The sequence below is a fragment of the Myodes glareolus genome, chromosome 14, assembly GCF_982192425.1.
Source record: "Myodes glareolus chromosome 14, mMyoGla1.1, whole genome shotgun sequence".
NCBI classification, from domain to species: Eukaryota; Metazoa; Chordata; class Mammalia; order Rodentia; family Cricetidae; genus Myodes; species Myodes glareolus.
The window spans coordinates 2,129,199-2,154,627 of NC_142039.1; the positions used below are offsets into that span (position 1 = coordinate 2,129,199).

The following is a 25,429-nucleotide window of genomic DNA, read 5'->3' on the forward strand; positions in this document are numbered from 1 at the left end:
CCCTGTGCAACTCTGGCTCCTGAAACTTACTCTGTAGATCAGGAAGACTGGCCTCAAACTCAGAGATCCACCCACCTCCACCTCCCGAGTGCTGGGATTAAAAGCATGTATCATCACCACCTAACGGTTTTGGGTTTTGAAGAGACTACATAACCATTATTTTCAGTAGTAACTTAAATAATAGCTCATTTTTTAGCCCTTAAAGTTACTCCATAAACTTTGGACCTTTTCTTGGTTGTACAGCAAATGGCACATTATTAATGAAGAAAAGCCTTCCCTTTTCAATTTTCCTTAGGAATTTAATTCAGGTGGTGGTAGCGCACACCTTTCATCCCAGCACTTGGATTTGGGAGGCAGAGGCAGGCAGATCTCTTTGGGTTTAAGGTCTATAGGGAGAGTTCCAGGACAGCCAGGGCTACACATAGAAACCTGGTCTCAAAAAATGAAACAAAACATATTCTGTGGACTGTTTTGGAGGAGTTGGTATTGGGAAACAAGCCACATTATAGTCCACCTTGCTAATGGGATCCTTTACATTTTTAGGATGAAGAGATTAATCAACAAAGTCAACTGGTAGAGAAATTGAAGACACAAATGTTGGATCAAGAAGAGGTAAGTTAAGTGCTTTCAGAATAGCTTTTAGTGTTTATCATCTGAAGATAATGGAGTATATGGAGCTCAGATTATGTTAAGTTTTATACTTTTAAAGTTGTTGAGTGTGTGCATGCTTAATTGTCAATGTACTATGAGATTAATTATTGCTTATATTGAATGAAGCAGAGACTGATTTCCTCCTTTAAAAGCTTTTTGTTGCTTGAAGTTTGAGTTTCCTCTTATGGAAGGGAGAAGACAGCTTCTACAAAATGTTTATTTTTGCTAGCTGTAGTGATTTATAATCCTCATAAGCCTATAATCTCAAAAGTACGGGTACTATGGCAGGGGAATTCCAAATTTAAGGCCAGCAAAGACTTCATAGTGAGACACTTTCTCAGAAACAACAGTAGTGAAATTTTGGACCACCGTATGTCTTTGAGCTTTTTAACCAGACTTCTCGTGGCTTGCTCAGCCTGCTTTCTTACAGCACCCAGAACCCCCAGCCCAGAGATGCTACCAGCTCCTGTGGGACAGTCTGCACTCATATCAATCATCAGTCAAGAAAATTTACCATAGCCTTGCCCACAGGCCTGTCTGGTAGGGACATTTTCTCAGTTGAGGTGCCCTCTTCTGAAGTGAATCTAACTTGCATCAAATTGACTTAGCCAGCATGGGCTGAAGGGATGGCTCAGCGATTAAAAGCTCTGGCTGCTCTTCCAAAACACTTGTGTTCAATTCCCAGCACCCACATGGCAGCTCCCAACTGTCTGTACTTCCAGTTCTAGGGGATCTGACACCCTCACACAAACATGCAGGCAGAACACCCAGTGTACATGAAATAAAAAATAAATAAATCATTTTTTTAAAAAAGCCAACATGCTGGACAGTGGTGTCACATGCCTTTAATCCCAGTACCTAAGAGGCAGAAGCAAGTGGATAGATCACTTACTTTGAGTCCAGCCTGGTCTACTAGAGCAAGTTTCAGGACAGCCAAGGCTACACAGAGAAACCCTCTCTTAAAAAAACAAACAACTAGCCAGTATAATAGGTATATACACCAAACATTTACATATAATAAATCATAAAGAAATTTATTTTAGAACAGTTCTTTGATATGCATTTATTCTTGCTATAAAAATGAAAGCAGATTTGAATACTGATGAATGCCTCACCTTTTGTTTTTGTTTTTCAAGATAGGGTTTCTTTGTGTAACAGCTCTGACTGTCCTGGAACTTTATTTGTCAATCAAATTGGCCTCAAATTCACAGAGATGGGCCTGCCTCTGCCTTCCAAGTTCTGGTATTAAAGGTGTGCCCCACCAGCATCGGACCTTATGCCAGTTTTTAAAATCAAGTATTCTAGCCTGATTAGTAGAAGTGCACGCCTGTAATCCCAGCACTCAGGAGGCAGAGACAGGCAGATCTCTTGAGTTCAAGGCCAGCCTGATCTATAGATCGAATTCAGAGACATCCAGGACTACATAGAGAGCCCCATCTTGAAAAACCAGAATAATAACAAAATCTTTATTCTCCATAATTAAATCACCTTATTTCTATAAGAGCAGAAACCTTTATATGCACAATAAAAACACTGTAGTTAATAACATACACTCTTGGGACCTGAGCCCAGATATTTAAATAGAGTTCTTTGATTATACAGGATTGGGGATGGTTACATATTACATGTTCATATCTCAGGCTGTCAAGTTACGAACTGTAAAATGGAGGTGGTGTGTGTGTGTGCACGCGCGTACCAGAAACACCTGATTTAGTTCTTGATTAGTTTTGATTTCCTTTTGATCATTGATCAGAAACTTTTACTGCTGATACATTTTTCATAGCTCTATGCCAGGTTGTTACTCAGAATTTAAAAGCTGGGACTAAAACATTATTATGAAAGATATTTTCTGAACACATTGACTTAGTCATTGTATTAATTAGGGTTCTCTAAAGGAGCAGAACACTGTAGGGGATTTATTATGGAATGCATTACTTTAGAATGTAGTCCAGCTAGTTTAACAACAGCTGTTTACCAACAGAATAGCCAAGAATCTATTAGTTGTTCAGTCCACAAGGCTGGATGTCTCAGCTAGTATTCAACATATAACAGAATTACTAAGAAATGGTCTCTAATGCCTAATTTGAAGAAATGGGCTTACCAGCCAGAGTGAGAGCAAGCACCCAAAGACTAAAAACTTCCTTCTTCATGTCCTTACATGGAAAGTATGTTCCAGATTAAAGGTGAATTGTCTCACCTTGAAAGAGCTGGACTAGAAATGTGCCTTCCTACTTCAAATGATTTAATTTAAAAAAAAATTCCCTCACAGGTATACCCAGCCATTTATTTGAGTTTTAGTTAATGCCAGATATAATCAATTTGACAACCAAGAATAGCCATCACAGTTGTTAGTAATTGTGTAATTTTCAATGTGACTTTTTTTGGAAATGTGAATGTCACATGAATAAACATACTTTTACTCCTTCATGCTGTCTTCCTACGCCCAGTCTGTGCCGCTTTTCATCTTGTTTCCCCCATGTTTGTCTTACGATTTAGTCTGGATCCTCATTTCACCCAACACAGTGGAGATAATTGAAAAATAGTCCCTATTTAAGGTGTTTTGAGAGGCTGAAGGAGTAGAAAAGACTATAAGCTCCAGTAGACTGAATATCTGTCATCAGGAAAATCAGTTTATCTTCATGGAGTATTGAAACACAGTCTTGCTTGTCAGCCTGGAACTCCACATTGAGCCCATGCCTGGTGTCTTCTTATTTACTTCAACCGTAGCAGTGGTTTTGGAGGGACGCTTTTAGCATTTGGGATTTGATAATTTTTTACTCTTCTGTTCTGTGTACTGTGTGGGACATTCAGCATTCATTATTCCTGTTTTCTAATGCTATTAATAGCCATTACTAACATTCCCATGCATTCCCAAATGTTATTGCTGAAAAGTAACTGACCTGGATAATCCTTTTTCTTCTCTCCAGTTCAAACTTTAATATGCTGAAATATTTCTCTGAGGTATAACTTAGCGGCCACTCTTAGTTCCCTAAAGCAGATCTAAGTTCTTGAGAGATGATTTACTTTGATTTCATGTGTATATGTGAGTGCCTGCATGTGTACCATGTGTGTGCCTGGTGCCCTTAAGAACAGAAGGCATTTGATTCCCTGAAATTGGAGTTAGAGGCAGTTTTGTTCTTCCTGATATGGGTGCTAGATTCTGAGTTCAGATCTTCTGAAAGAACAGCAAGTACTCTTAAGTGTGAGCCATGTCTCCAGCCCCAGATCTAAATTTGTAAAGAACTAATCATTTTGTACTTGGGGTTTTAAACATGGTACTCACAAGTCTAGAATCCTTTTTCTTTTAGTTAAATTTTTTTTAATTTATTTACATGACTAAAGTCTACTTCTTGGCTAACTTCTTCATGAATACCATCCAGAAAGGTACTCCTTTCCTATGGTACCAATTGGTCTGCTGTCTCTTCTATGCTATTAAACTCTGCCTTGTATTGCCCTTATTTTCCTGGACTTCAGTTTAGTAGATTCCTCAAAGACAGAGTGTTACTTTTCTCCCTTTCTGTACTCCACAAAGTGTAGCCCAGTACCTGCACATATGTGTGCATATATCTGTGCATCTGTTAAAGAAGAAAGTATCAGCATCTTTAATGTTGCTACTTTTTATCTCTCATTTTTGTAAATCTTGAAGTGAGTGAATATTGTCTCACGAGTTTGTTAAAATTCTGTTTTACTCTTTCGTACAGCTTCTGGCATCTACCAGAAGGGATCAAGATAACATGCAAGCTGAACTGAATCGCCTACAAGCAGAAAATGATGCCTCCAAAGAGGAAGTCAAGGAAGTTTTACAAGCCTTAGAGGAACTGGCTGTTAATTATGATCAGAAGTCTCAGGAAGTTGAAGACAAAACCAAGGAATATGAATTGCTTAGTGATGAATTGAATCAAAAATCTGTAAGATAAGTTTGGTTTTCTTTATACTTAAGTATAAGTTATGTTAAATGAAAAGTTATTTTAGTAAGCTATTCCTATATATGACTAAGATATTGGTAACATCAGCTCTCAGGACAGTCAGGTCTCACCCTCACTTCTTACATATAAACCCTAGGAGGTAGAACAACAGGGTTATAATTTTCATTCCTAAAAGTATATTGATACATAAATTGTTAATTTAAATCATGTTGGCCATTTCTAATGTTAGAAAAAATAACACACATTTTAGTAAAACTATCGATGATCAAACTCAAATTAAGAAATATGCATATAAGAAAATAGTAAATGTAACCAGATGTTGTGGCATGTGTCTTTAGTTATAGCACTAGGGAAGAGAGACAGAGAGATAGCTGCAAATTCCAGGACAGCCTGGGCTACACAGTGATCACCTGTCTCAGCAAAACCAAGACAGAGGAAGGGAGGGAGGAAGTGCCACCTAATTGAGTTATTCAGAGTGTCATGCATACATTATTTTGAATAGTTATTGCTTTGCTCACTGGAATACTGTTTGCACATGGAGCAGTAGCCTTCCCAGCACAAGGAATACATAACCTCAAGGTTATGAGGCAGATAGAGATTTATGTGGGTTGCTTACTTCCTGGAGTGACATCAGAAATAGCAAATAGCTATTATTATTTCAACAACACTGATCCTATGTTTCAGATGTTAATATGTGACTTTCTGCTTAGAAATCAGTACCTAGATGTATTCAGTATTGGTGTCGCTGTATCTTTCCTACCTGTGCTCATGTGTCTGAAAGAAACTAGTCAGTACTGAGAAATAAAGCCTTTACAAAGGTTTACTGCTCCTGAAATGTTATCAAATAGCACCTTTAAAAGATTTGCCTTTTGTGAGTTGCTACGAAATAGTTCCTTGAAAGGCTAAAGTGATGGCTCAGTGTTTTAAAGCATTTGTTGTTCTTTCAGGACCAGGTTTGATTCCTGGCACCAACATAGTGGCACACAGACCACCAACACTCATACACATAAAATAATAAAGTAAATCTAAAAAGTATAGAGCTTTTAAATAAAGGTTTACTGCTCCTGATGTTTGTTTTCTGTTTTTAATCTCCAAAGTTAACAGTTAGATTTTCAGTTTGTTGCCCAGAATATCTAAGAGTGTTATAATTCTTCCCCAGTTGAATTATTTTAGCAAACCTAAATGCTATTTGGCAAAACAACAGGTGAATCTTAGAGGTGGTAAGTTGGCCTTTGTCCACTGATTTTGGTATTTAATACTGTTGTATTTGTAGCACGGATGTGGAACTGAAATCTCCAGATGTTGTTGCTTATATGTTCAAGCAGTATTGTGTTTAGATAGTAAAGAAAATACCTGGGTGTTTGGTTTTTGGTAGAAACAATATATACTGAATTATGAAACATGGAGTAGAGTAGTATATTGTAAACTGGGAGAAGTGTTCTGCTGATAAGTAGAAACTAAAGGAAATGACCAACCAGCAGAAGACAGGCAGTTGAAATAATGTCACCTGTACTCAAATATTGACTAAAAGTCAGCAAATTGCATTAAAAATGCTACATTTGATATTTGATGTATCACTTTAACATGGGCCAAATTGGATTATACTCTTTAAAATGTGATGATTTTGTAGCTGATAACCAGATATTTTTCTAAATGTACAGTTAGAGTAATTAAAGTCAATAACATTGATTCATCATTAGCTCTTAGGTAATTGCTTATATCATAGTAGTAAGAATAATTATGATTATGTAGATTCTTTTAGTGGGCATATACAAAGTAAATAAAGGAAGCATACTAACTGCATAGAAAGCTGTAGCACAAATAATAAAAACCCAGGGACAGATTGGGGTTCAACCTGAAGATCAGAGAAGCAAAGCGGCCAAGCCACTGGAGAGCTCTTACCTCTCTGAAGTCTTCAGATTGAAAAAGAGCAAGTTCCTATCTCATCCTGATTTATATTCCTCTCTAGTGCTGGGATTATAGGCGTGCACCCACCTCCCGGCCTGTATGGCTAACTAGTGTGGCTGCTGGGATTAAAGCTGTGTGCCATCACTGCCTGGCCTGCATGGCTGTTTTACTTTCTGATCTTCAGGCAAGCTTTACTTATTAAAATACTTTACTTATTATTTAAAATAAAATTTAAGTATTATTTAAAATACTTATTAAAATACTTTACTTATTAAAATACAAATGAAATATCACTACAGAAAAAGCAGTTCTCCAAAACCAGGGAACATTAATTTGCTCAGACTAATTTTAAAAGATAAAGATGTAGTAGATGATAGTAGTACCTAGTTAATATGAAGTTCCCCACTTCTATATTAAAAATCCAACCTGAGGAACTTAGTGAATTGATACAGTTTATACCAGTTCTTATTGGGATATATGAATAGAACATGCCTGCTTTACATAATATGAAGTCTTATTTTTTAAGCTTGAGATAGGAGCTGTCATTATTCATTATAGATCAAGAATCTCAAGGCAAGAGATAAGCACTTTTATAAGGACTATAATGAATATTTGAAGAGCCTCATCTATACTGTTTTTATTTTGGCAGGCAACTTTAGCAAGTATTGATGCTGAGCTTCAGAAACTGAAGGAAATGACCAACCACCAGAAGAAACGAGCAGCCGAAATGATGGCATCGTTACTAAAAGACCTCGCAGAAATAGGGATTGCTGTAGGAAATAATGATGTGAAGGTAATGCGGTTATTGACTATTACATGTAATTTTCTGTGGCTTACTGTTGTGTTGTGTGTGTGCATTATTGTGCGGGTGAAGATGCACGTGTTTTCAGGTGTGTGTGAAGGTTGGGGATCAATCTTGGGTATTGTTCTTCAGCACCCATTCACTTTAGGGTTTTCTTTTCCTTTGTGTCTTACCTTGTTTTTTGAAATAAGTCTTCCAATGAGACCTGGAATTTCCTACAGGGACCCTTATCTACCTTCCTCCCAAGTACTGGGAATACAATTATGTGCCCACTACACCTGGCTGGTTTTTGTTTTGAATTTTGGTGTTTTTATTTATTTTATTTTTATTTATTTATTTTTTTTGATTTTTGAGACAGGGTTTCTCTGTAGTTTTTTTGGTGCCTGTCCTGGAACTAGCTCTTGTAGACCAGGCTGGCCTCGAACTCACAGAGATCCGCCTGCCTTTGCCTCCCAAGTGCTGGGATTTAAGGCGTGCACCACCACTGCCCGGCGAATTTTGGTGTTTTTAATGTGGGTTAAAAAAAAATGCTCAGACTTTTGTGTTTTACTGACTATCCTATATCCCCAGTTCTGCTATATGTTTTTACACAAAGTTCTTGTTATACCTGTTAACCTCATAAACGTGTGTTAGGAGGTATTAACTACAATTTTGGGCTTTTTTTAAGTGTGTGTGTGAGAGAGAGAGAGAGAATTTTTACCGTGTGTGTACATCTGTCTCTGGAGAGCAGAAGATACCTTGGAGTGGAGTTAATAGACTGTTGTGACGCCCCATTGGGTGCTGGCGACCCAGTTCAGCTCCTTTGGAGGAGACACGGCAAACACTATGAACACTGAACCATCTCTCCAGCCCCGTAACTCTGATTTAAATAGATGAAACAAGGGGAGTAAACCCAGGGCACAGAAATAGAATATTCACTAAGCAACCTCATTGGCCATGTTGGATTCTTTTCTCAAATGTGTAAAGGTTTGTCACATAAAAATCACCTTACTGGGCTGGTGAGGTGGCTTAGTGGGTAAAAGTGCTTACCACATAATCCTGAAGACCTGAATTTGATCCGTGGAACCCATGGTGGAAGGAGAAAACTGACTTCATGCACAGTATCACATGCACATGTTGATACTGATGGTAAATAATTTTTAAATATCTATTTGTGTATGTATTTGATTAGAAACTAGTGAATCAGCTCAGGGAGAAAACTAATAAATGAATTGACCTATTGTTACTTTGTGATTTTTTAAAAATAATATGTGTGTTCATGGATGTGTGTGGAGGAAGAAATCAGCGTCGGGTGTCTTCCTTATTCCCACTCCCCTTAGTTATTAAGACAGGTCTTTCACTGAACCTGGAGCTCAGTTAGCTAGCTTCCTTGCCACAGAGATCCTCTGCTCCTGAGAGCTGGGAATTAAAAGTGACTACTATGCCTGTTGAGCTTGGGTTCTGCAGCTGAAAACCTCAGTCCTCACACTTGACCGTAACCATTTCACCTGTGGAGACATCTACGAGATCACACACATTGTATTTTGGGTCAAGACTTGCCTAGACTGGCTGGCTAGCAGTCCTAATTTGAGAAAAATAAACCTTGAACAATTTTGGCTTAAACTCTTTTTCTTTCTTTCTTTCTTTCTTTCTTTCTTTCTTTCTTTCTTATTTATTTATTTATTTATTTATTATGTATACAATATTCTGTCTGTGTGTACGCTTGCAGGCCAGAAGGGGGCACCAGATCTCATTACAGATGGTTGTGAGCCACCGTGTGGTTGCCGGGAATTGAACTCAGGACCTTTGGAAGAGTAGGCAATGCTCTTAACCGCTGAGCCATCTCTCCAGCCCCCCTTTCTTCTTCTTTTTAAAGGGGAGTGGTGTTTGTGATGTTTTATTGAGACAGATTCTCACTTGGTACAGTTTGGAGAGCAGGCTGTTCTTGAATTTACGGAGATCTGACTGCCTCTGCCTCTCTAGTTATGGGATTGAAGGTATTTGCTACCACATGATCCTAGCTTTAACTTACTTGATGTTTTTCTCACAGCAGCCAGAGGGAACTGGTATGATAGATGAAGAGTTCACTGTTGCAAGGCTCTACATTAGCAAAATGAAATCGGAAGTGAAAACCATGGTGAAGCGCTGCAAACAGCTAGAAAGCACACAGACTGAGAGCAACAAGAAAATGGAAGAAAATGAGAAGGAGTTAGCAGCATGCCAGCTTCGCATCTCCCAAGTATGTGTTGCAGAATGGTTTTCATTTCTCTAAAAAGCTAATGTATAAATTTTATTATAAAGGTTTTCAGAATCATAAGCTTCTGTGTATTTTCAATAACAAAAGGCCTAGTTTTCTTAGTAGCTCTTTCTTAGTGTAGTTGAATGATTTAACATCTACATCCTAAATATAGAAATTAGCTAGAGATATGTGACTGACTGACAAAATGAGTGAGCAGGACTGCAGGGACCAGTGTTCTGTCTTTGGCTGCTGAATAATGGCAGGTACTATGTTAGGAACTGTTCACAAGAATTGGTAATAGCAGTGTCTCGGGCTTCAGGTGGTACACACTATATAGATAATGTCTGATCTGTAATTTTTATCTGCATAATTCCCCCACTTCATCTCAGTATTTTTCCCCCAAAAGCACGAAGCCAAAATCAAGTCACTGACTGAATACCTTCAAAATGTAGAACAAAAGAAGAGACAGCTGGAGGAATCTGTCGATTCTCTTGGTGAGGAACTGGTCCAACTTCGAGCACAAGGTATTGACTTCACATTGCTATGCTCATATTCTTCCTCTAATGTAGCTGTTGTGCACATACACTGAAAGAAAATAGTAAGAATGTAGAAAATTGGAATAGTAAATAAATTGTACACTTCAGTGTGGCTTTGAAATTTTTTTTAAATTAAGAAATATCTGACCTCCAGACACATACACACAGATAAACACATCCATGTGAACATGTGACCCAAACACACATGTTGAGAAAAAGGAAAAGTCATATTGAGTATAAATATCTATTCAAGGGATTTCCCACGACGTTCTTATGTGTCTGTATGTGTATATATGTAAATCCTAACATACAACATTTAGAAACTATTTCATTTCTCATTTATAATATCAATACATTGGCAGTAACAAAATATCCTAGGGTTATTGAACTTGGAGAGTTTGGCCGAGTTCTTATAAAACATACTTCCTCTATGGTTTCTATTAAAGAATCCCAAGGCTAACTTTGGGCCTCTTTTTTCTCCCTTTCTCATTCTCTCGTCCCCAAACAGAGAAAGTGCATGAGATGGAAAAGGAGCACTTAAACAAGGTTCAGACTGCGAATGAAGTCAAGGCAAGTGTGATGCTCTAGTGGGTCCTAGTGTTTTTAATTCATCATCGTTATTAATCTTAGTCTAACTTTAATATACCTCTCCCCTTCCAAACTAATCTTAGCAAGCTGTTGAACAGCAGATCCAGAGTCACAGAGAAACTCACCAGAAACAAATCAGTAGTTTGAGGGATGAAGTGGAAGCGAAGGAAAAGCTGATCACCGATCTCCAAGAGTAAGTGCTGCACTTTTTTCTAAGATGGTACAGACTAATTTAGAAAGGTTTCAGACAGGGGGAGCTAATAGGTACTAATGGACAAAGACAGTCTCACTAGAAACCTGTTGTTTTCAGTAAAATTAGAATTTTCTTCACATTTTTTAGTAAAACTTCCGAAGTTCCAGGTCAGTTAAAAAAAATTTTTTATATCTTTTGATCTGACTATTTTATAAAAGAGGGACAAAGGAGCAAGGGGTGCCAGCTTGAACTCAGTAGTGTAGATAATTGCTAGCATCTAAGAGTTTGGGAAAAGCATTCCGGAAAACTATGGTGGTGGTGTTTTGTTTCTAAATAGTCTTTTTTTTTTTTTTTTAAATCTATTTAAAAAGCCATTTCTTTTTATTCCCATGTTTCCTGTCTTCCATGCTCTCCTGTATGTGGGTGTGTGTGTGGGTGGGTGTGTGGTGTGGGTGTATGTGGGTGTGTATGTCATATATGTGTTATATATATTACATCCTATATATATTTGAGAAATCTGTAATAATTTGGGTAAGAAAAATAAATAATGACAGAATTTTGGGAGATGGTTCTTGTTACTAATACCTTTTAGAAGTGAAGGTAAAAGTTTGGGGAGCAGAATAAAGTGATTTCAGGTGGTCAAATGGGAAATACCCTATGAATAAAAGTGTCCTGGCCCCTCTTTCCTACCTTTAGAGAGGTCCTGCCAGTTGGCAAATGACATAGAGCAATTTAGAGTTCAAGGCCAGGATGGTGGCAGATACCTATAATCCTAGGCAGAGGCAGGAAGATTCTAAGTTCCTGGGCAAGAATATGTAATAAGGTCCTATTTCAGAAAAAGTTACATTTTTATGCTGACATTCAGAAAACTTTGAGGTTGTTCTTATATTATATTCTCTGTCAGCCAAAACCAGAAGATGGTGTTGGAGCAGGAACGCCTCAGAGTGGAGCATGAGAGGCTGAAAGCCACGGACCAGGAGAAGAGCAGGAAGCTGCACGAGCTCACGTGAGTGTCGCTTGGATCCAAGTTAGAAATACACGGGCATCTGCCTTCTGCCTTGCTTTGATTTGTGACATGCGCTTATTCTGTAGTGAAAGCAAGGTCTCACATAGACAGTCCTGTTTCTCAGACTACCTCTTGTTTTCTTGTTGTCTGTAGTACTTCAGGACTATCATTAAAAACATCTTAAAATCTGATAATAAATAATTTAGAAAATTATAGAATATATTTCTAACATTTTGCCAAATTGGGTTTTTCATAAAAAGGACATTATTTTGACTTTTTTAAAAGTAGGGTTTTTTTTCTGTTGTTGGTGGTGGTTGGTTGGTTTTATTTTTTTCCATTTCTCTTCCTGTGTATGAGTGGTCTGCCCCGATTATGCATGTGAATTCACCATGTGAATGCCTGGTACCCACAGAAGTCAGAAGAGAGTGACAGATCCCATAGAACTGGACCCACAGCCTGTCGCAAGTCAATATGTAGGATTTCTGCAAGAAAAAAAAAAAAGCTTCTACTGCCAAGACACCTTTTTAGCCCCTAACCTTAATTTTTTAAACAGAGATTTTCTTCCCCCTGTACTTTCTCTCATTCACTGTGAATTACTTTTCCCCAGAGTCTGAGTAGATAGATAACTCATTGATGATAATCTTCCACAAGTTTTGAATTTTTTTTCCCCCTAGACAGGGTTTTTGTAGCTTTGGAGCTCATCCTGGAACTAGCTCTCAGAGATCCACCCACCTCTGCCTCCCGAGTGCTGGGATTAAAGGCATGCGCCAACACCGCCCAGCAACAAGTCTTGAATTTTAAGAAATCATTTGCAAATGAACTATGGTAGTTAGGATAATCACACTGTAGATCAGTTCAGCGTGGGTAGCATAAAGGTTCTGCTGAGGGCTGGGAATGTGCCAGGCATGCACAGAGCCCTGAGTCTAAGTTCCAGCACTACAGTGCAGGGGGTATTGTGCTGAATTTCACCTGTTATTTTGTGTAATATAAAGTATTTTAGTCTCAGGCAAATTTTAGTATCAACAATTTCTACTTAATGAATATTATTTTGGATGAATTAGCAGTATACTATATATAGTATATTTTAAAATAAAAATTTTAGCCATCCCTTATATGAACTCTGCCACATACTATTTGATCTCCTCCTTGCTGTATGAGGTCTGTTTCTCCCTAAAAAAGAGACTGAAATATTTGCATAGATTTCTGTGAAAGATGCAGCATAGCTGAGTGATAATGAAGCTGCCTTTAATCCCAGCACTCAGGAAGCAGAGTGAGGTGGATCTCTGAGTTCAAGGCCAGCCTGGTCTACAGAGTGAGTTCCAGGACAGCCAGCCTGGATAGATAGAGATACTCTATCTCAAAAAGAAAAAAGAAGAAAGAAAAGAAAAGAAGGAAGGAAGGAAGAAGGAAAGAAGGAAAGAAAGAAAGAAAGAATGAAAGAAAAGAAAGAAAGAGCATGGACAAACACAAACTGTTGTTTAAATATGAGCACATTCCTATTTTAACTTAATAAAGTTTGATTTAATTTTTGCTAGATGAAACTGATTTATGGAATCAAAGTTGAAAAATGTACCTGATTTGCTTCAATTTAGGGTTATGCAAGACAGACGAGAGCAAGCGAGACAAGACTTGAAGGGTTTGGAGGAGACAGTGGTAAGAAAATGTGAAAATAAGTATGACTGGAGAATATGCTTTGGATTTTTCTGATATAATTATTGTGAATGTAAGACCAATATCTTTATTCTTAATTCAAGGCAAAAGAACTGCAGACTTTACACAACCTGCGCAAGCTTTTTGTTCAGGACCTGGCTACCAGGGTGAAAAAGGTGACTTAGTGCTGAGAGCTGCTTGTATATGTGTTCACTGTGTGTGATGCTTTCTTAAAGTGTGCGTTTTGGGGCACGCCTTCATGAGTGAGTCTTTGCTATGCCTGTGTTTGTGTGAAGGAAGCTTGGGTACTTTGATCTTTCTCATCTGTTTTGTCCCCTCCTCCCCTCAGAGTGCTGAGGTTGACTCTGATGACACTGGTGGCAGCGCTGCACAGAAGCAGAAGATCTCCTTCCTTGAGAACAATCTGGAACAGCTTACCAAAGTGCACAAGCAGGTAATAGAGCATGTGTCGTGTGGCAGCTGTGCAAAACCATAAATGTAACCTTCCAGAGCCCTGAACTGTTATGCTCTGTGCTACTCTGTTGTTTCATTGAACAGAGACGAGGAACTTGCTGGGAAGCTAACATTTTTACTTTTTAAATTTTGAGCCTTGTCTCATTATGTAGCCAAGGAATCTTACTGTCTTTGCTTCCCAAGTGTTATAATTATAGGTATGGACTGCATGCCCAAATGAGAAGTTAATGTTTTTATCAACCCTGTTATGGTTGAAGTCCTATGAAAAGTACAAAATATCTTTATTTTCTCTGTAGGACTTCAAGGTTGAAATTTCTTGTTAATTTATTGGATAGGTTACGTTTTGTAGTTAAAGCATGGTCTTTCTCTTTGTTGATCTTTTTGCCCATTATCTGAAATATATTACATAATGAGCAATTCATATTTTTTTACAGGAATGTATGTTTGTTTTGCCAATTTTAAAAAATACAATTTTGTTACTGCAAACTTAATGATTGCACCAGTATAAAGTTAAAGACTTTTTAGCTTTATTTGTGTGTTTACTTAGGTTTTTCATATGCATATAAAGCAAGCTGGGGACTTGGCTTAAGTTAATAGTGTTTGCCTAAGGTGTAAAAAAATCCTAGGTTTATTACACCCCACCCCCCATAAAAACTGGACATGGTGGTGCATACCTGTAATCCCAGCTGGGTCATCGAGACTGAGGATCAAGGTCATCCTCATGAATAGGAGGCCATGTGGGATCCATGAAACTGTCTCAGCCCCATAAAAGATAGTGAAATGAACAGGGCTAGAGTGTTAGGTTTGTTGGTAGAGTACTTGCCTAGTGCGCTGGACTCCCTGAGTTCTGTCCTCAGCACCACAGAAGACCTAGTGTGGTGATGGTGCTTCTAATCCCAGCACTCATTAGAGTCAGGTCATCTGCTACCCAGTGAGTTTGAAACTGTTCTAGGCTACTGTCTCAAGTAAGTAAAGGAGTGTGTGCTTTATGAGGTGTATGTTTGGTATGTATGTATTTTTACATAGTGCTGCCAAAAGAGGAAATTTTTACATGGTACTGCCTAAATGGAAAAGCTCAACAGAAAATGTAGTTTTATATACTTTTCTAAATTGAGTTATGAAATGTTCATTTTCTTAAACCATCTTGTTAAAAGCTATTCGTATTTTCTTTGTATCCCTTTAGTTGGTACGTGATAATGCAGATCTTCGCTGTGAACTTCCTAAGTTAGAGAAACGACTTAGAGCTACTGCCGAGAGAGTGAAAGCTTTGGAGTCCGCCCTGAAAGAAGCCAAAGAAAATGCATCTCGCGACCGCAAACGCTATCAGCAAGAAGTCGATCGGATAAAGGAAGCAGTCAGGTCAAAGAATATGGCCAGAAGAGGGCACTCTGCACAGATTGGTTAGTAGACTATACAAAATCAACTTTTACATGATGCCCAAGTAGCTTGTCCTTAAGCTTGAAAACATTTTCTCCTTTATCATGTTTTGTCATGATGGTGTTTCCAAATTACTAAAAAGTGATAGTGTTGGGAAGGAAGATAGAAACTAAGGGATAACCACATTCACTGGACAGATGACCAAGTGACTATCTAGGTAAACACCAGGAAAGCAAAAGAGAATTTTCAGAAAGGACAGATGGCCGCCACACTTCGTTACTGCTGTCTCAGAGTAGCGTGCAGGTGAGAGCACTTGCTGTGTGAGCCTGGCGGCCCGAGCTCCATCCCCAGATCCCTCAGTGGAAAGAGAACCCGCCTGCCAATTCTAGGCCAGCTTAGTGCACATGGAGAGGTTTCCAGGACAACTGCAGCTCTGTGGAAAGAACCTGTGTCAAAAATTAGCAAGTAATCAATAACTATTTTGAAAGATTGTTAGAGACAAGAGATTATATTATTTCTGAAGAATGGGAAATAACCAAGTGATCAAGAAACAAAACTATAAAAAGGAATTAATAGATGGAAGCACTGGGGAATGGGTAGAAACCTATGTAATCACCACAGTCACTGTTAAACTGTGTTCTAACTCCCATCTTCTTACAGCAAAACCCATCCGTCCTGGACAGCATCCGGCAGCCTCTCCAACTCACCCTGCTGCAGTTCGTGGAGGAGGCACAGTTGTTCAGAACAACCAGCCAGTGGCGTTGCGAGGCGGTGGAGGCAAGCAGGTGTAAACCTTGACACATCGCAGGTGTGGGCTCGTAACTCTGTGTGGAAATTCTGAGCTGCTGGTTTAGGATTAGAGCTTCACAATAGGACCAGAAATTGTTTTTGTTTTTTAAATGTGTGTGGTTTTATGAAAGTAGCTTGGCATGGATTTCTTGTAGTCTGTGTCATGATTCAGATAATCTGTATTTTCAGTTTTGTGTTGTTTTTAAAACTCACATTGGGTAAAGAAAACCAGCCTACAAATCACAATTCCAGAGAACATAGACAACAATGAGGACCCTAAGAGAGACATACATAGATCTAATCTACATGGGAAGTAAAATAAAGATAAGATCTCCTGAATAAATTGGGGGCATGGGGACCATGGGAGAGGGAAGAAGAGGCAGGGAGGGGAGTAGAGAAAAATGTAGAACTCAATAAAAATTAGTAAGAAAAACTCATGTTGGATCATTTATAGTTCTTTGTACCCTACCAAATGTTTATGCCCAGATTTATATCCTCTTTACTATAAATTTAATAAAGCACATCCATTTTGTTCCAAAATTGAAACTTCTATAAGTGAAATTAGAAATATGAAGTGTCTTTTATACTATTTCACCCTTTAGATTGCTATCAGAAGATTCCTAAAACTAGAATTCCAAGGTGTGAACATTTTTAAGGCTTTTACAGTTGCTTTCTAGAAGGGCAACCTAAAATTGTATCTTAATTAAAAATTAGCTTTGGCTGCATCTTTGCCAGCATTGAATATTGGTAGTTTGTAAGCTTCTAATTTGATAGGCCCCAAATAGCATCCCATCAGTTTGTTGAATGAGGTGGACTGTATGGGCACTCTTTCCTCCATTTATGTTTCCTTTTTAAACAAGTTACCTCTTTATGTCCCTTTTTCATTCACCTTTTGTGAGTCTTTTCTTTCCTGGTTTTAAATTTTTAGTTTTATATGTATGAATATTTTGCTTATGTATATGACTGTGTACTACATGCATACAGTGCCCCTGGGGGTCAGAAAATGGTGTTGGATCCTCTGGGAGGAAAGTTATAGACAGTTGTGATCCACCATGTTGGTGCTGGAGATTAAATCCTGATCCTCTAGAAGACTGCCTTTAAGCACTGAGTTATCCCTCCAGCTCCCATGAGTTCATTTTTCTAATGGGTTTTTAAATTTTCTTTCTTTTTTCTTTTTTTTTTCTTCCCCATTTGTTTGATGTACATGTATGTATCTTCATGTCTGTGTGTGGGCACAACTATGGAAATTAGAGGACAACTTTGAGATTCTGTTCTCCTTCCACCATGTGAGTCCCAGGGATCAAATTCAGGCATGTCATTTGTTCCCAGCAAGAAAATAAAAGATGTTATATGAATGCTTTCTTTATACACTATGTATATGTGCCTGAGGGCTTTCTTTATATATGAAGTGTGTTTATATATAGTCAGTTAGTTAGTTGAGGACTTTTTATATAGTATAATTTTAGTTAGTTGAGGACTTTCCTTTATATAGTATAATTTTGAAATTTAGAGTTCCAGAAATAACATATTACACTTCTTCCCCATGTGGTATTTGATAGTTTTCTCTTTAATTTAGTGATACACTCAACTCTTCATTCTGTATCATGTTAATTTGTAAATTGCTGCCTATTTATAATATGTCTATGACATGTTGCCAGAAGTCTGACTTCTAACTACAGAAGTCCTATAGTAAATGCTGAAATTTTGCTGGGCGTGGTGGCGCACACCTTTAATCCCAGCACTCTGGAGATAGAGGCAGGTGGATCTTTTTGGGTTTGTATACAGCCTAGTTTACAAAGTGAGTTCTAGAACAGCTAAAGCTGTTACTCAAAGAAACCCGGTCTCAAACTACATGTACAAATGCATGCTGAAAATTTAAAGTACTAGATAATTATGAAATGGTAAACTTACTGCTTCAGAGAAATGCTAAGGCTGGTTTTAGTTTTGCTTAGCTTTGTTTGACACTTTGCCTAATGCTGTCTCTAACTTTTTAATAGAGATTAAAGCAACAATATCTAGTGTAAGATTTAAATAAGAGATTAAGAGGGTGGGGCTTCGAAGTGTCAATCTGCCTTGCTGCATTTGTGAACTTGAGCCTCGTAACTTAAAGTTAATTTTTTTCTGGCCTGGGGAAATGACTCAGTTTTCCAGCTGAGGGCCTGCCACAGAAGCATAAAGACCTTGGCACCCACGTAAAAGCTAGACACGGAAGTGCACATCTGTAAATCCAGCTCCAGGAGGAGGTGAATCTCTAGAATTTACTGGACAGTAGTAGTAAATCAGAATTCTAGGTTCAGTGAGATGTCCTGAGTCAAAAAAATACATTGGTGAAGCAAATTGCACACACAGGACAGGCAACACACACACATGAAAATTAACTCATTCTCCTTTTTAGTCCCTTTGAAATTCACTGTAAAAGTAAGTTACAGATTCATGAAAAATAAGTGTGTTTTTTGCGCAGTTGTAATAACAATCACATCTAACAAAATTAATATGTGTAATATTATCTAATATCCAAATTTGAATTTCTCTCTTGGCATGCTGGGGACTTAATCGAGGATTTGTACCTGCTGGTCAAGGGCTGTGCCATTGATCTGTGCCTCTCAGCCCTTCTGTTTCTTGTTACTATCCTATATAGCTATTTTTCTAAATAAGGGCATGATTGAGGACTCTGTATGTTTTCCCTTATTTTTCTTTTAATCTAGAACATATCTATACCCTTTTAATAGCAGTGATTTACTAAAGACACCCACCTCTTATGAATGTATGCTACCTTCTGGATGCATTTAATGATGTGTGTGGTTATCCCTTTACTCACTGTATGTGGATGTAGATTGATATAGCATAAGCTTTTTGTTTGTTTCCTTTTTGTTTTTTTGTTGTTGTTGTTGTCACTGTTGGTTTTTGGTTTTGTTTTGAGTCAGAGTCTTACTGTATACTTTGGCTTGTCTAGAATTTGCTGTTTTACCAGGCTGGCCTTTGCCTCCCAGGTGCTGAGATTATCCTTCTGTGCCACCATGCCTATAGTTTTAGCATTTTTGATTGAGCTATACTGTAGTGACACAGTAGGAGACAGAGTAGTTGATGTTCCTACACTGAGAGGTGCCCCCCAACTCCACTTTAATAACTGACTTCAAACCCTTTTATTAGTAAGATGGAAACAGTTCTTGAATTATATGAGTTAAGATCTCATCATATAGCACCAAACTTTTACTGCATAGAAGCTGCACCTTCTGCCTTCCTAGAGGATGAAAGTTTAGATCTTCAGATGTTGTTTATGTTAAAATTCATAGGCAAACCCTGAACTCCTACTTCATTTGCATAGAGTAGACCATGGCCTCTGTTAAATACGTACAGCTCATCTCTATAGTGATGGCAGTTTAGCACATAAAGGAGATAGCTCAGCTGAGTGGGTTCTTAAGTCTTGAAGTGTATTTATGAAGTATAATTGTTTATAGGTTTGTTGAATTGCTGGATCAAAGGAGAGTCATCTTTTTCTTTCATCTTTAAAATTTTTATTTATTTATTTATTTATTTAGGTTTTGCAGGACTCTCTGAAAAACCTAAAGGTTCCTCTGACTGTCCTGGAACTCACTTTGTAGATCAGGCTGGCTTTGAAATCACAGAGATCCGCTTGCCTCTGCCTTCCATGCGCTAAGATTAAAGGCGTGCATGACCAACACCTGGATTATTTTTATTAATGTTTTTAAATTATGTGCATATTTGTAGTGCTCACAGAAGCCAGTGTCATCAGTCCCTCTGGAATTGAAATTGCAGGTGGCTTTGGACCACCAACTTAGTGCTGGGACCTGAACTGATGCCCTTTTCAAAAGCAACATGCATTCTCGTGCTGATCATCCTTTGAGCCTTTTAATTTCTTAGACCAATGCGTCTTCAACTGTGATGGGTAGCTGATAAGCTGTTGAAAAGTTAAATATCCAGTTTTTTCGTTGTTGAAAAACATTTCAAAATATAGATATATTTAGGGCAGTGGTGATAGTTATTAGTAGTGTTTAATATGTGTGTTTCCGGTTTTACATAGCCAGTCTTCTGTCCCATAGCACTGTGAACAGGTGTTTACTAATTTCAGGTACTTGAGGATAATTGTGTATTTGTGAGGGGAGGGGATATGTCTGCAGACCCTCAACTAACACAGTATATATGTGGAAATCAGAGGTCAACACTGGGTGTCAGTCCTTGTCTTCCACGTTGTTTGAGACAGGCTCTTCTGCACACTCTACTATCCCAACAGCTTCCAGACCTTCTCTTGTCTCCTGCCCATCATGCAGATACACAGGCATTACTTTCTGCTCGTGTGAGTTCTGAGAATCCAAACTCAAGTGAGCACTTTACCCACTGAAATATCTCCCCAGTCCTTCCTTATGTTTATTTAAGCCACATGTATTTGTAAACTAACTGCTGCTAATTAGTGGTCCTTGATTTTAAGAATGTCATGTTTACTGGTTAAAAAAAAAAAAAAAAGAATGTTAAGCCTGTTAAGCCTGTTTTTCCCCACTTTTCCATGCTCCAACCCTAACTCATGGTAAGACCTCCTGCCTCAGACTCCCAAATAATTAGGGTTGCAGGTTTGAGCCACCATGCCCAGCTCTATTTTCTTTATTAAAATGATCCATATATCAGCCCACCTATAGCTTTATTACTGGGGGTGAAAAAATGATGGGATGACCTTGTAAATACTGTCCTGCTTATAAATAGTTCAAGTTAGGAGATAAAGAAATTGGGCTGGAGAGATAACACATTGGTTAGGAGCACTTGCTGCTCTTGCATAGAACCTGAATTCCTTTCCCATCACCCATGTAGTGGCTTATAATCATACCTAATTCCAGTTCCAAGGGATCCCTCATCTGAACTTCATGGGCTCCAGTCAGTCATGTGGTGCCCATGCAGGCAAGACACTTATGTATGTAAAAATAAATCTAATTAAAAAGTACTTTCAAAAGAAATTAAATCATTCCTGTTTTCATCCTTCATTATTATCTGTTTAAGTTTTATAAAAACTAAAATTTTCTCTGCTTTCTCCCATTTCAGGTGTTGAAAATAATTGAAGTTTGAAGAGGACATAAAATCAATCTTTCAATAACTATAACCTCTATCCCCTTGGGATTGTAGAAATTTAATTTTTAATGTGTAAATTATTCCTAACCTGTACAGCTGTTTCCTATCCACTCTTGTAAACTGTGCTGCTTCTCAACACTGGAGTGCAATGTTGATGCCCTAGAGGGGAAATGACAGCGTACAACTGCAGCCCTATTTATTACAGTTTGTCTTTGTCTTCACTGTGCCGAGAAACTACATTACTGGACTGTGCTCTTTGCGATTGCCTTTTCTGTGTGTGTTTAATCTTGGTTTACATTACCTAGCTGCTATTGCTTTTCATTTTTCTTTTCCTACTAAAATGACTTCTTTTTTAAGGAAATATCGCATATTTAGATTAAATATCTTAAATCTTACCACTTAGAACACTACATGCCACAAAATTTATCAGATCAGTGAGTACTGTAATTTAAGAATCTCTTGAGCAGGGTACGGTGGCATACATGTTTAATCGCAGGCAGAATCAGGTGGATAGCTGCCAGTTTGAGGCCATCCTGGACAGCCAGGGCTATGTAGAGAGAAATCCTGTCTCAAATAACAAAGACAAAAAAAATTTTTTTACTCATTTACAAATAAATATTCCTTGAAATGAAATCAGGGTTTATGTTGCTGGTATAGTCTCTGAAGCTTGCCTCTGAACACATTGAGCACTGAGACCTGTGATTGTCTAGCCAGGAGTTGAAGACTGAGCAGGCTCCTAGACTGTTAGCTCATGAAATTCCTGTTGCATATTACTTTAAATAGAAGTATTTTACATATCAAAAGCAAGTCTCATTTTAAGGATGAGTTTGGAAATGCCTCTATCCCTTTCGACTTCTGCACTTAAACATAGCTTAATGGGACAGTAGTGCCTGTGCTTCACTCTGATACCTGCCTGCTTGAGCAAGGATTGGATAGATGCTAATGTCATCTTTAATATTAGGAAATATTTTGGATTTAGGAAATAAATGGATTAAGACATTATAGAATTAAACAATTTTGAATTGTTAAAATAATTACTTTGGCTGATATAAGTTCATTGACTTTAAAAATTGAGAAAAATTGTGACCAGGACAGATAAACCATAAAATTAAAAATACATAGTTTATTCTGCTCTGAAATCTTGAAGGTGGTTTTTACCTGCTATACCAAGTCATGTACTATAATTTGTTTAGTTAGAAATCATTAATTGTTTGCAAGTCACTAATTTCCCAAAAAGTTATATTGTTGGCCATAGTGCATAATTTTATAATTAGAACTGTGTGTGTACCTATTTTTGCCACTCATTTTTCAGATGATTAAACTCAATCAAGTTTATTTTAAGGATCTATAAAAGTAACAGGGAAAGATTTCAACATCTGCTTCCTCAGTGCTGGCATAACTGCAGCCCTGTTAGCAGAAATCCACAGGAAATGGGGTGTCTGAGGTGATTCGGTTAATAGAGAAGCTTTGGAAGTTCTGTCTTAGAATCTGGCTGTCAGAATCTTTGGAAAAGTTTTATATACAGATATTTGTATTATTAAATTTGGAGCCATAGTCAGAAGACTCAGATCATAATTGGCTTATTTTTCTATTTCCTTAACTATTGTAATTTTCACTTTTATAATAATTTTGATTTGAAAAATAAACTTATTTATTTTTTTAACAGTCAAAATATTTGCTGTTGTAGTCTGCAGCCTTTAATGATTGTGTTGCTTTTATGATCAAAAGAAACACTCCACAGATTGAAGTGAAATCTTGATGCAGCGAGGTGTAAGGCATGGTCAGTAAGATGCATGGATCCTGTGGTCGTCACTGTTCCACATCAGCTGCATTCAAAAGGACAGTCTTTCCGAATGAAAATTTGCTTTGGCAGTTTTCATAATTGGAAAAAAAAAATCTCTTTTGTCTGAATACAGTAGTTTTAAATAAATGTATAATGGGTATTGGTGCTGTGTAACACAAAATGAATTGTAACTAGCATGTTGTTAAGAAGACACATTGTTAGGCTTTTTAAATTTTAACATTTCTTTTCTATTTATAATTTCAAACTTTCATAAAGTATATTAAGAATTTTATAAATTTCTTTTCAGTGAACTGAACTCTTTTTTGCTATAAGTCATTAAATATAGCATTCACTCAAAATGGACATTTTTTAATCATCTAGAATATTGAAAATATTTTAATTTGCAGTGTCTTTTTTTGTGACTGGATATATTAATGTTCCTCTGAGTAGTATTGGTAATTGGTTCAGAAGAGAGACTCAGTGAAATAAAAGTAGTATTTATTCATGGTGATCAATTAAATTATTTGCCTAACTTAATGAAACTAATTATGCATAACTGAATTCATTTACAACTCTTAGTTTGATTTAAGGTGACAGAAGAGAGTCTGAGTCTACCCGTGGAATATGTTAGTTTATTTTCAGTGCTTAGTTACATTCAAATATAATTGGTTTGAGAAAATGCCATATAATTTTAAGTTAACCTGCATGCTGTAAATGTGTTTAAATAAAGGAAAATCTTTTTGAAATGTAATGACACTTTTGAACCTTACTTCATGAAGTATTAGCTTGATTTTATATAACTGAATGGTCTGCCCTGACAGAATTGTGTGTGTGTGTGTGCGCGCGCGCGTGTGTTTGCATACGTGTGTGTTTCTAATGTGTTGTTGCCTCTCAAACTATAATAGATAGGTCAGAGATTAAGCCCTAGAAATCGTCAGTCTCATTTTTGTTAGTGTTTGTTTCATCTTTCTACTCGTTTGTGTATGCTTTAGCAGTGAGTGATTACTACTAAATTCAGGTGGTATTGACTTTTATTTTGGTTTGTATCTTTTAAAATTATTGTGGAAAGTTTTAATCATATACCAATATTTATGTCTGGGTGCTCTATCTGCATGTTCCTCTGCTCTCCAGAAGATGACATTGAATCCTATTACAGATGGTTGTGAGCTACCATGTGGTTACTGGGCATTGAACTCAGGACCTCTGAAAGAGTAGCCAGTGCTCTTAACCAATGAGCCATCTTTCCAGCCCTCGTCTATAGTATTTTAAAGGTATTTTCATGATGCTGTTAATTGTCTGCTTCTTAAAAATAAAAATAACCTAATGCATATAGCAAAGGCAGGTATACTGGAACATGCCTTTAATGCCTTTAATGAATGATCCTGGAAGCAGAGCCAAGAGGATCTTGGGTTCAAGGCCAGCCTGGACTGTATACCTTGTCTTAACAAGAATACATACACACCAGATACCATTATCACACAGAAGTAATGTCTGAACCAAGTTCTTAGTTTTTGTAAAAAAAAATGTGTTTGCATCAGGATCCAGTTAAGTAAGAGCCATCTATTGCATCTATTATTTTTCTCTTGAAATTAGTTTACGAAAACAGCAGATAGGCTGCCATAGTTTCCCAGATATTGCTCTTACAATCCTTGAGTATTTAACATTACTCTGTTTGTATTTTTGTACATTTGCTTTAGATCCACTGGGATGCGGGTATTTTGTTTTATTAGAGGGGAACTTACCTCACCAGTAGAACTACTAGTATTCCATCATAGTCTATTACGGGTTATCAGGCACTTAATAATGCCATAGATGTTCCAGTTCAGTAGGAGTTACTGAATGGCAACACTGTAATTCTATCATTCCTGTTGTTAGCTTCAATAGAATAACTTGCCATCTTCCTGATTGGTCACCCAAAGGTTGATTTACATAAGAAAGAGAGAGTAACAATCTGATTTTCTTCCTAGTCTCTGTAAGCTTCACAATAGCTGTTGCTTCTCTTCATTATTAGTGATGACCAGGTGGTTGCTTATTTTCCCCTCTGTGTATATACACATGTGAATGTACATATGGAGGTTTGAGGCAAACCCCAGGTGTCCTCTTCAATTGCTCTCCACCATTCTTTTTGAGACAAGCTTCGAATTGAACTTGAAGCTCACCAGTTCAGCTAAACTAGCTAGTCAGCATTTTCCATCTCCCCAGTTGCCAAGCAATATAGGGAAGTTCCTGTCCCACCAACCCACTTCCAAATTACTAAACAGCCTTAATATTAATTATAAATGCTCACCAAATAGCTCAGACTTGTTAATAGCTAACTCTTATGTTAACCAATGTTTCTTAACTGTGCTTTGCCATGTGGCTTGATACCTTTTCTCAGTACAATATGCCCATCTTGCTTCTCTCTGCATCTCTGGTGACTGTCTAGCTCCATCCTTCTTTCTCCCAGCATTCT

The 25,429-nt window shown here is 37.6% G+C and overlaps 1 protein-coding gene across 1 annotated transcript in view; it reads left to right on the forward strand.

Moving 5' to 3' along the window:
• Kif5b (kinesin family member 5B) overlaps nucleotides 1-23,728 on the forward strand; it is a 46,656-nt gene extending 22,928 nt beyond the window's left edge. The window contains exons 13-26 of the mRNA XM_048461228.3: nucleotides 544-612; nucleotides 4,353-4,559; nucleotides 7,135-7,278; nucleotides 9,317-9,505; nucleotides 9,912-10,029; nucleotides 10,550-10,611; nucleotides 10,713-10,822; nucleotides 11,727-11,828; nucleotides 13,421-13,481; nucleotides 13,583-13,654; nucleotides 13,828-13,932; nucleotides 15,136-15,352; nucleotides 15,990-16,137; nucleotides 21,168-23,728. Of these exons, the coding sequence (XP_048317185.1) occupies nucleotides 544-612; nucleotides 4,353-4,559; nucleotides 7,135-7,278; nucleotides 9,317-9,505; nucleotides 9,912-10,029; nucleotides 10,550-10,611; nucleotides 10,713-10,822; nucleotides 11,727-11,828; nucleotides 13,421-13,481; nucleotides 13,583-13,654; nucleotides 13,828-13,932; nucleotides 15,136-15,352; nucleotides 15,990-16,120 (1,587 nt within the window). The 3' untranslated portion in view covers nucleotides 16,121-16,137; nucleotides 21,168-23,728. The remainder of the gene's footprint in view (nucleotides 1-543; nucleotides 613-4,352; nucleotides 4,560-7,134; nucleotides 7,279-9,316; nucleotides 9,506-9,911; nucleotides 10,030-10,549; nucleotides 10,612-10,712; nucleotides 10,823-11,726; nucleotides 11,829-13,420; nucleotides 13,482-13,582; nucleotides 13,655-13,827; nucleotides 13,933-15,135; nucleotides 15,353-15,989; nucleotides 16,138-21,167) is intronic.
• The last annotated feature ends 1,701 nt before the right edge of the window (nucleotides 23,729-25,429 follow it).